We start from the raw sequence: 10,382 nt of genomic DNA on the forward strand, positions 1-10,382 counted from the left end.
AAGGAAGCAAAGGGCAGGGAATGAGCACAAAACCTGATGCTTTGACATCCTGGCAGATAGGCTGTGATACCAGCAACAAAAACCTCGTTCGTTCACTCGGCAGAGAAATCAGGAATGGGTTTTCATATATGCAACAAGGTATCGTCACAGACAAACAAAACAAAAAAACCCACAGCGAGGGAGAGGTAAAAACTGAGAAAATGAAAAGGTGTGTGTTTACTGTTTCATAGCCTATTCATTACGTGGGTGTAGAGAAAGGCATGTACGTATGCGAGTGACTCAATTCATTAAGGATGCTTGTGAGACGCAGCTTGAGAAACGCTACGGCTGCTCCTGTGCATAACAACTTGGAGCTGGAGTAAAATTATCCAGTAGGTTGGATGTAAATGTCATCTGGGTAGGAACTGTAGAAGAAAGAGCAAATGGGAAGCTGCAGTGTGTGTCAGGACCAGCTTGGGTAAGAGAAAAAGCAATGGCTCCCATGGAAAAACTTGGGAAATTATAGCCAGCAAAACTTCCTGTGCTGGTAGTATAGACAGCAATAGGTACAGGGCTGATTTAGGACTGCTTTAGCTTTGGCAGGTAGATAAGGAATCAATGAAGTATTTAGATAGGCACATTGCAGTGACTTACCTCACTATTGTGCTGTCAATTCTAGATTTGTTTGTTCTGGCTGCAGGATATGCTGATAGTGTGGGGCTCACCTGCCAAGATTAGTGTGTTTCTCAGGAATAAGGTGGTGGTGTGTTAGTGAAATGGTTAATGACTCATAACAGGGCAGGCTGAAGGGGATGGTGCCTTATCAAACCTGCCTCCCCCGCTGCCTTTCTCTTGGTGTGCTGAGTGCTCTTAAGGAAGGTGAATGCCATAAAGTGGCTAAGAATAGAAGTAAAAAGTGATTTAAATATAGTACATTTGGATTTGGATGGATCAGTCCTGAGTTCCTTGGTTATTAATGTGGGAAGTTCTCTCTTGGCTAAGGCACCCAGCTCTACATTTGCACTCCTAAGAGACACAGTGCATGTAGATTAGTCAACTAAAGAGAGCCCAGGCAGGTCTACAACCTCCCTCTTCCCCACAACTGCAGGCAGCCTGGCACCAGATGGGAAATGGGGAGAAAAGGAAGACAGCTAGGGGTCTGCTCAACAGCAGTCCCAGGAGGAGCAAGGTGTGAGCAGAAACTCCTGAGTCCCAGCACAAGGGGTTAGCTGGGAAAGCCAGTCCTCCTCTCAATAGCAAATCTCTTGAAACAGAGTGTGCCGAGTACACAGTGGTCTCTGCCACAATGCAGCTTTACTTACTCAAGTAACTTTTCATAGAGCACTGTGTTCCTTTCCCTCACGTGACCCAGATTTCTGTTAATGATGATAATATGTGTATTTATGAAAGTGTCCTTCCTTGCTGTTTCTTTGGCAGAACACATCACTGTCTCTCCTATTTTTGATGACATACTTATATTCAAGACAATAATGTCTTTGAGATGCACATCAGATAAACACTTAAGCTGATCAGGAAAGTATTATACTTTCCTGAATATTGCCAGGGCTCTTTATATGAGAAAGTAATCACAAAATTTTCCTCATCTGTCATTTGACAAGGAGCTGCCTTGCCTGTGGAGCAATTTAGAAGTGTTTTGTTAGCTTAAGTTCCAGCCTTGAGACCTGCAACTCGCTGTGCAAATGGGAATGCACAGTCTTCAGAGAGCCTTTCAGATGCACTCTTTCAATAAATGAAGGGAAAATAAGAACAGTACCACAGTGCAGAAGAGGAATAGATCATTATGAAAACTGACAAGCTTTCTTCCTTTACACATATTTACATAAAGACCCAGAATACAGATTTTCCCTGTTTTTCTCATGTTATTCCAGATCTGCGGAATCCTTTACACTATCTATCTTTACTCTGATTTAAGTTGTGATCATGATAGGAAAGGTCCCGATTCCAGTTCCTGCTGGGAACCCTCTGTCCCTGCTGATGGCATATCTCAGCATCAGGCAGCCTGTGTTGATGCAAATAAGCAAGAAACAGCAACATTTCACAGCATCCTGCAGACTGTACTGGAGAGCAGTTTGGATCAATGATTAAATGAGACAACCCCCACGATCTCATGCTCATTCTTGGGTCTGAACTCGCCGCTCGCATCTGGGGCTGTCACAAAAACTGCCTCAGCATCTGCATCAGCTTAATTTGCTCTCAGTACCAATGGTTTCCTTGCTGGGAATATCAGTGGGACTGGAGTGGCTGCAAGCACCTGGCACAGAGATTCCTCTCTGAGTCATAACCCAGATTCATCAGAAGACTCTTTGTCAGGTTTCAAAGTAGTTTCTGCTCACCTTATTCACAGGAGCTGCTGGGACACAGCAGCTCACTCCATCAGTGAAGTAAGGGGCTTAGGGCTCTTTTACAAATCTTAACATTAATCAGCTGATTCTGAAAATATGCATTATTGGACAGGCCAATTAAAGTCTAACAAAGCCACTCCAGCAAGGTTTCCATACACAAGTAATGATCTGACTGTCCCAAACTAAACAGCACCAACTGTAGGGCTGTCACAGGGTCAGTTCCTTCATGCTTCAAAACATGATGTGTGAGGGACACATCTTGTGTACTATACAAATGAAAGTTATAAAATTAATACATTAATAAACTATAAATTAATAATAATTTATATTTGCTCTCTCTCCTTCTTGCTCTACATGTGCAGATGATATTTAGGGTTTTTTCCTCACAGATATTTTTTCCTTACAGCCTTATTTACCAGTCTTCTATTTCTAGTAATGACTATCTTTGCACAGCTCAAAAGGGGAGGGATAGCGGAAAGAGTAGGATTTTGCAATGTGCTTATGCACACATGTCAAATACAGAGAAGTAAAAGAGTGAATAAAACCCTCTAGCTTCTTTTGAAGAAAATGAATCCTATATTAATCAGCTTAATAAAGCAGTTCCAGTCTGTTTCACTCACCAAGCTGAATCCTAACCCACCGTATGGCATTGTCAAAAACTAATATAAATTAAATCTTAGAATCTGCTGCTTTTTCTTTTAATTTCATAAATTCTAGCATTTCTCAAGGTGAAAAATCAAAAACTTATTGACACCACAAAATATTTAGAAAGATGCCTGGAAGCTGTACTGGTAAAACAAAAGATTTAAACCCATACAGGGAACAGGACTGATACTGTTCAGTTTCAATGACTTATTATCTCGGTGAAGTTTGACATTTTTCTAGATGCTTTCCAGCATTTTTTACGGTTTCTTACCTGCTTAAAATATGGAAAAGAGTGAAGCACTTAAGGATGCCTAGTAAGTTCACAATAGTGTTACTTACTCAGTCTCATCTAATTAGAACTATTCCACTTGGGATCTCTGGCAATAGCTACACAAAGTTTCCTATTTTTAAACTACAGTTTATTTATTCTTCAGCGACTAAACCCAAATCTCTTACCTGTGGTCCAAGAATAAAAACTTCCATTCTAAACTATGCCTCGACGTGAATTCTTCACATGGCTCTTCAACGTTGCAGAGCTCCTGCAACACAGGTGGCACATTGAGACATTTAATTCTATGAAATGACAAAAGGAGCCTGCTATCAAGACCAAGGATGCATCTTGTTGATATAATAAACCATAGCAAAATACAGTGCTTATAAAGCACTTGACTTATTTTCCTCTAAGGAACATATAAGCCTTGTTTTATGGATGCACGAAGTGATGAAAAGTGGCTGAATAATTTACCCTGAGCTGAATTTCAGACCTAGGATAAAGAGTCCAAGGGTCTCATCTTGCACTCTGTAGGCCAGATTTCCCAGCTTTTTGCAAATATTGGTATGTGAATATGGATAATTAACTGGCTAATGCTCCCCTTGAGCAAGCAGCACCTACAGTCGTTATCCCTGTCATCACTGCACTGCACCACGGGACACTTACAGATCAGCAGAAAAAGCCCATGAAACACAGTTTCAACCATGAAACACTGTTTCAGGTACAGGTGGCTTCCTTACACCAAGGGTGGTGGGATGCACGCCTTTGAAGGCTGCAAATTCCCAAGTGGTGTAGCTGGTCACCTTGTCTTGGTGCTCCCTGGGCTACCCGCGCTGGGACAGCCCATCACACAACAACCTCTTCTCGCTTTATACCTCTCCTTTCCAAAATACACACTTATGTCAAGCCCCACTCCCAAACGCAGCGGTGTCCTCTCTTCTTTACTAACCCCCTGCACAAACACTCAGTGCTGCTCCCTGAGAGGCTGCCTCAGCAGGGCTCCCACACACCCACAGAGCAGCTCCACTGCCCGGCACCAGCTGAGCCCCACGCAAAGGGGAAGTGCAGGTACAGGGGTCTCACCTTTAAGAACTGCGGTGTGACAAGACGAACAGTCGCTACGAGGCAAATCTGCTCCTCCGTGGCTGACCTGAAAGCTCGTGCAATAGCTGACTCAAAGCCATTACAGGAGGGTGTAGGCACTAGACACAACCAGACAATTTATTTAAGAAGATGAGGAAGGAGAGTTTTTTTTTCATGTTAAGACAGGTACAGTGACTGATGACACCCCAGCAACCAACTCCTCCTACCCACAAAGTGATGCCACACTGATACACGCTGACGTTATTTAAAGTATGACCCTTTAGGCTCCAAGTTACACAGCTGTAACCACCTATCCCTGGCTTGCAGGGGAGCTTCATAAGACAGCTCTGAGCAGCTCGCAGTATGCAGCTGCAGTCTCCCTGTCAGCCTTTCTCCAGGTCAAAATTTGCAAGATTCAGGATTTTACAGGTATATCAAACTATTTAATCTTTGTAAAGTGTCATTTCACTGACACGAGTGAAACAGAATAGCATATTTTACCAGTTATTTGAATAAGTAGGCTGCTTTACAATTGGCAGTGGGTCAAATGGAGGTGTTATCAGTCTGGTATCAGCTTTAGGCACAGCATGCAGGAGAGTGCACTCTTCTGAACAACACCCTCACCACCACTTTCATATGAAAAACATATTCAATATATCTACAGCTCATTCCATCCCTGACAATTACAGGGCATTTTCAGCTGAACAAGGTCTTTAGGATGCTACATATAAGGACACAATTTAAAGGAAAGAGGTGAAGAAGGTAGGCTGGAGTAGTAACTTACCATGAGTAAAATATTTAAAATCCACTACAAATTTCACATATTCATACATCAGGGGTTCATTTGGATCTAAACTGCCTCTTGCTAAATGGCAGCAAAACTCTATTTGTTTTTCTGCTGAAATGAGAGAAAGAGAGGGAGACAGGCAATGTTACTAGAAGTCTGTACTTCAGCACACTCACATACTGAATTTATCAGGTGCTTACACCAACCTTGCTGCTGTGATATCTGAGCACACCCTGCTAGGATGCTCTTGAAACCCGAAAGTAAATATATAAATACTAGGAGCAATTATCAGCTGGTTCTGTTTAAGGAAATGTATTCTCACCCTTTCTCAAATGGCTTTGCAGTCACTCCAGTACTCCGAGAGTGAAGCCCTGGCTATACGATCAGCGGGATTTTCCCCTGACTTCATAGTTTGCAGAATTTCACACAAAGCAGTTACATGACATTGCAGTACTCTGCTCTGGCACTGCTCAGTAGGACCCAGATCCAAAGGGCACTGAACTCACCCTAAGCCTCTCCATTAGCAGTGGAGGGCACCGTGCCAAGCTCTCATCCAGTTTTCTGCCCCAAGTCTGAACTCTATGGATTAGACCACGTGGCCTTCAGCCAGAGGGAAACCACCCTCGGGGCAGAGCACCATCAGCACAAGGGCTGCTCAGCTCCCACTGGTGCTCAGGGGGCAGCAGGGAGGGGAGGCCAGCGCTGCTCAGACATGGTGAACCCACTGGGAAAGAGGGAAGCCAGCACAGCCTTGGTAAAATGTGGATGATAGGAAGATGCTGATGCCTGCTCTGTGCTGGGGACATTTTCTAGGAGAAAGAGACATTCTGGGGGTGGGACAGTAGCCAGCAATACAGACCTGGATGGACTGTTCAGATAGGAGGGCTGATGCTTAAGTTACATTAGGGTTTCTGTTGTGTCCTGAGACATGCAAACTTCCAGAGGAATATAGGCTCTGCCAAAACCCTTTGAGATTTCTCCAACCATTTTCCTTTCCCTAAGCCCTCACTCCTTTCTCAGGTTCAGTCCAGCATCCCACCTGAGTAAAAACACCTAATGAGGGCAACTTCACTGTCCTATGGGACAAAGCAGACAGTAAAACATAGACTGCCCAAATCAAAGAGCAAGTATTGGGAACACACAGGAACATTAGATGATGTGATGCACTAAACCCCACAAATACAGTAAAACAGCAGTGGCAGGCAGAAGAATTAAATAGCTGGAGAACCCTGTGCAGGCTCCCCTGGGAGCTGTTCGCCTTTGGCAAACTTCCCTGACTTACAGACAAGAGCAGAGCTTACCATTTAGAAAATCAGCTGCAACAGGATCTGTCATGAGCACATGTGGAGAAAGGAGCTTGTACACTTCGCTCTGTTCCCGTTCAGGCAGAAAGTTTAATATATTTTGGTCCACCAAATCTGACTGATACAAAAGAATGCTTTGTCATGTTCAGCAGTACAGCCTGACACAACCACACGCCTTTTCATCCCGCAGCAGAGCACAGACGCTGCCGGTCTACCTGATGCCTAAGACAAGGAAGCCCAGTCAATCTGCAGATGGATCTAGGGCAGAACACAGCCCTTAGGTTATTTTACCCCAGGGTTACTATCTATTTGCAGAAGGATGAACGAGTCCCAGAGTTTGCCCCCTCAGTTCAGGGAGATGTAAGTAGGAGAAGAAACCCTGGTACCACAGGAATGTAATATGATGATAAGTATCACTTCAAAATGCAAATGTGAAACATTTTCCTTTGGAAGTATGACAGAAGTGAGAGAGCTCATCCTCACATCCTCCATTTGTCTTCTAGGCTGAACATCTGGCAAAATCATCTTGACCTGCAAGTGATTCAGTGCTGATCAACCCACACATCCTGACTAAAGGGGTTCTACCAAAATGTCAGCACGGATTTGTTCTTTGCACACCAGGACATTCAGCTAACCATGTGCTTAAATCTGCCCTCGTATATAGCATTGTTGGTGCCTCATGCTTGGCACCAGATTAAGAGAAAAATGTTTTTGAGGGGTCAAGCTGAAATTTATGCACCTAACAGCTAACTGGTTTCTAGAAATTCTCCCAGAAAGCTCTGAGGCCACACATTTGTTACTGAAGACTATGGGCTAGAAGTAGGAAAACCCGATGTCATTAGAAGAGCATAGATTCAGTCCTGAAATAATGAGCCTTATATTGAGTGGTCAGAACTTACCGGTAAGTGTCCGAGCAGAGACGAAACACTATCAGATACATAAATAATAATCCCATCAGTGGTAAGAGCAATGAGAAAGCCATCTAGTGCCTAATGATAATAGGCAGACAAAAAAGAAAAAAAAAAGAATTATGAAAGGTAGCAACTTAGAGTATAATAGGCTAATTGATTCTTTAGTGATGCTTCCAACAGCCTAAACTTAGCAGAAATTAATCACGGAAATGATAGTTCAATGTGGAAAACCAAAAATTATACATGCTGTCTAATTCAACATTCTTTTTATATTCTTATTTGCTCATTATTGTTAAATTGACTTGTATTTTTCACCCAGTGAGCATTTATTTAACATGAAGCAAAACAGTGATGCTTAGAATTTCAACACCCACACAATCCCAGTGACTTCAGTCACTTCATTATGTGTTCTGAGTTACACAACAGTTAACAAACTCAGTGCGTAAGGAGATGGTAGATATCATCATGGCAAACCCAGCATTGTGGATGGATGGATGGATGGATAAGCAGAGACAGAAAAATGATACAATGATTTATTTTTAGCAATTTATGGACAATACGGAGAAGATTTAAAGCGTTACTTATTTTGATTAAAGTACTGATTTGTAAGGCTAGTGACAAAACAATTTTAAGGCTTGTTTTGTTTCCCCTTTTATGTTGACAGTGGTTTCTGTCCCAGAGTCAAAGCTCTCTGTCCCTTTTAAGTCACTGCCTGTGCTTTCCTCCTTGAGTGTTCTCCCTATTCTTCACAACATCTCCTTGTACCATTTACTCAGTGTCTGTCCCTATTCTTCTCTAACATCAAGATCTGGGAGGTTTAATAGCTGGTCAGCACCGTGCACAAAGCCAGCTCTTCTATAGACACAGTTAGGCTGTTCTGCAGATTAGATACAGGGAGCCAAAGATGCAGCACTCACCATCTCCCCCACCTCACTGCCTTTGCTCAAAATAAGTCCTCTCTGGGAAAAAACCCACTGATTTTAAGCAAACTGCTTAACTGCTTAAGTCTAACAAAGTCCAGCAAGCCAGCAGTTATTAAAGGGCTCGCTCTCCCCGCCACTTCCCATCTAAGGGGGGAATTTGTTTTGATTCAGCTGGAACAAGCTAGCCTGTTTGGTGAGAGAGATTCCCAGAAAAAATGAACAGACTTTTCCAGGGAGGTGAGTCATGACATCCCGATGAAAACGAGTAACTAAGACACTGCAGCACCTCCCAGCTCAGCCCAGCATACACCCTTATTTTGGTGGGGCAAAGAGCAGCAGCTGCCCACACAGGGCAGGAGATGTCCTCGCCAGAGGAGCACAAGCACAGATCCAGAGTCATGGCCTTAAGAAAGGAGAAATGCAGGCTTGTGGGGTGTTTCTAGACCAGTGAAGCATTTCAGAGGTGGGAGTATCAGAGCTGTTCTCCTGAATGCACTTAAAGGCAATCCAAGCACAAGAGACAGCACTCACATCACAAGTACAGCAGTGCGCAGCAAGCAGCTGCAGAGGCAGCAGGGCGATGCTGCCTGGCTAATGGGATGTGGGAGGAAGAGAGCTGCTCTGCTTTTTTCAGGTCCTTTCAAGTTTTCCCTAAAACTGCTAGCTCCAGCAGCTCTTCTGAGAAGAGAAATTCTCTTTTTCCTCTCTCACCAGGCCAAAACTGGGCCAAATCAGTCACCATTCCTAAATGAAAAGCTGTTTATCTTTCAGGGGAAGCAATCATATTTTTAATTCTGTGTCTGCAAAGCACATTTAGCACAGTGGTCTCTGTCAGATTTGTATGTGCCAGCAAGAGTAGAAATCATTAGCATTGGGACCTACAGGTGAAAAGGAACTGTACATCTCTGAACTACTCCACTGAACTGATTACTTCTCACTAATCTATGCAGCTTTAATTTCTTCTTACCTCTAACATCAACTGGGTGAACTCCTCGTTGCTAAGAAATGAAGGCTTCCAGTCTTGTCTAATCTCACAGGCTTCTGTCTGTGCTGTGATTTCTTAAAGAGAAAACATCAAAAAAGCAACATGAGTCATGCTACTTAGATTTTTTTTTCCTTTTCAAGTAACACTAGATTTCTTTAAAGAGGGCTTTCAGAGGAATCATCCACAGATCATTCTTCACACAAACCCTTCTTGCATGCAACAGTCATTTTCTATGTCATCACGATACAAATACATTAGAAATCAAGAAAGGGAAAGGGAAATGGAGACATTTTGGGTGGTCTGAAGATATCCTTCAAAAACTATGGTCAGAGGGCTAATTTCAGAGTGGTAGAGCATTCCTGTGAGCAGAGGGTGTCTGTGACTCTGGAGCTGTTTCAGTAAGGCTCTCAGGAGTGCCCAGGCAGCAGGAAAGGCTGTGCTCAGTCATCTCCTAATCCAAAAGACCTGGGAGCATGTCTTATAATTCCCTTTCCCCTTGCTTTTGTAGTGGGTAGTGTTCCTCTGTTTTTCCTCCCTCATGCTCTGTTTGAGAATGTACAAAGCAGGACAGGGAATGTGGAGGCCAGTGAGGGAAACGATGTCTCTACATTAAAGAGCATCTTTTCAAATCTGTCTATATTTAACTGGTCAGCACTCTAGCTCATTTCCTGAGGTCAACTTCTGTGCCTTATTCTGCCCCTCACTTAGGCTCATGCCCTCTCTGGAGCTCTGAGATGCTTGGGAAAAAGAGTTTTCATTTTCTGAGTGGACACTGTCTGCTGGGCAGATGCAGAGCCAGCACCCTCCAGTACCTTTCTGTTTCTGTAGGAAGTCGATGGTCCTCTGCAGTATTGTGGACTTGTCCATCTTGAGAGGGTGGCCATGGCCCTGCAGCATCGTGCAAAGCTCTTTAATGAGGACATTGAACTGGTCTCTCCTCTTCTTTTCAGATTTGTTGCGTGATGCCCTGAGAGTGACAGAAACATAAATGCCACTAAGCAGAATGAAAGACCTGCAGCTCGAACCAGGATGAGGTAAACTGCCCTATCCCAGCAAAACACTGTGTTGAGAGTCTAGCTGCAGAACCACAGACTAGTTTCCAGCTCACATTAATACAATTTAAGAATGTTT

General features: G+C 43.5%; 1 protein-coding gene across 8 annotated transcripts in view; it reads right to left on the reverse strand.

Annotated features, from left to right (window-relative positions):
• Positions 1-10,382, reverse strand: part of PASD1 (PAS domain containing repressor 1) — a 101,849-nt gene that overhangs the window by 17,221 nt on the left and 74,246 nt on the right. For 6 of the 8 annotated variants that reach the window (XM_027645218.1, XM_027645217.1, XM_027645219.1 and 3 more), the window contains exons 4-10: positions 10,064-10,218; positions 9,234-9,325; positions 7,332-7,421; positions 6,430-6,550; positions 5,126-5,239; positions 4,342-4,460; positions 3,444-3,526 (exon numbers count right to left, since the gene is read on the reverse strand). In XM_027645218.1, the coding sequence (XP_027501019.1) occupies positions 3,444-3,526; positions 4,342-4,460; positions 5,126-5,239; positions 6,430-6,550; positions 7,332-7,421; positions 9,234-9,325; positions 10,064-10,218 (774 nt within the window). Of the gene's footprint in view, positions 1-3,443; positions 3,527-4,341; positions 4,461-5,125; positions 5,240-6,429; positions 6,551-7,331; positions 7,424-9,233; positions 9,326-10,063; positions 10,219-10,382 lie in introns of those variants that run through there. The other 2 variants (XM_027645220.1, XM_027645223.1) reach the window with 2 other exon arrangements.

The sequence above is a fragment of the Corapipo altera genome, unplaced genomic scaffold (assembly GCF_003945725.1).
Source record: "Corapipo altera isolate COAL_440 unplaced genomic scaffold, ASM394572v1 65, whole genome shotgun sequence".
NCBI lineage: Eukaryota > Metazoa > Chordata > Aves > Passeriformes > Pipridae > Corapipo > Corapipo altera.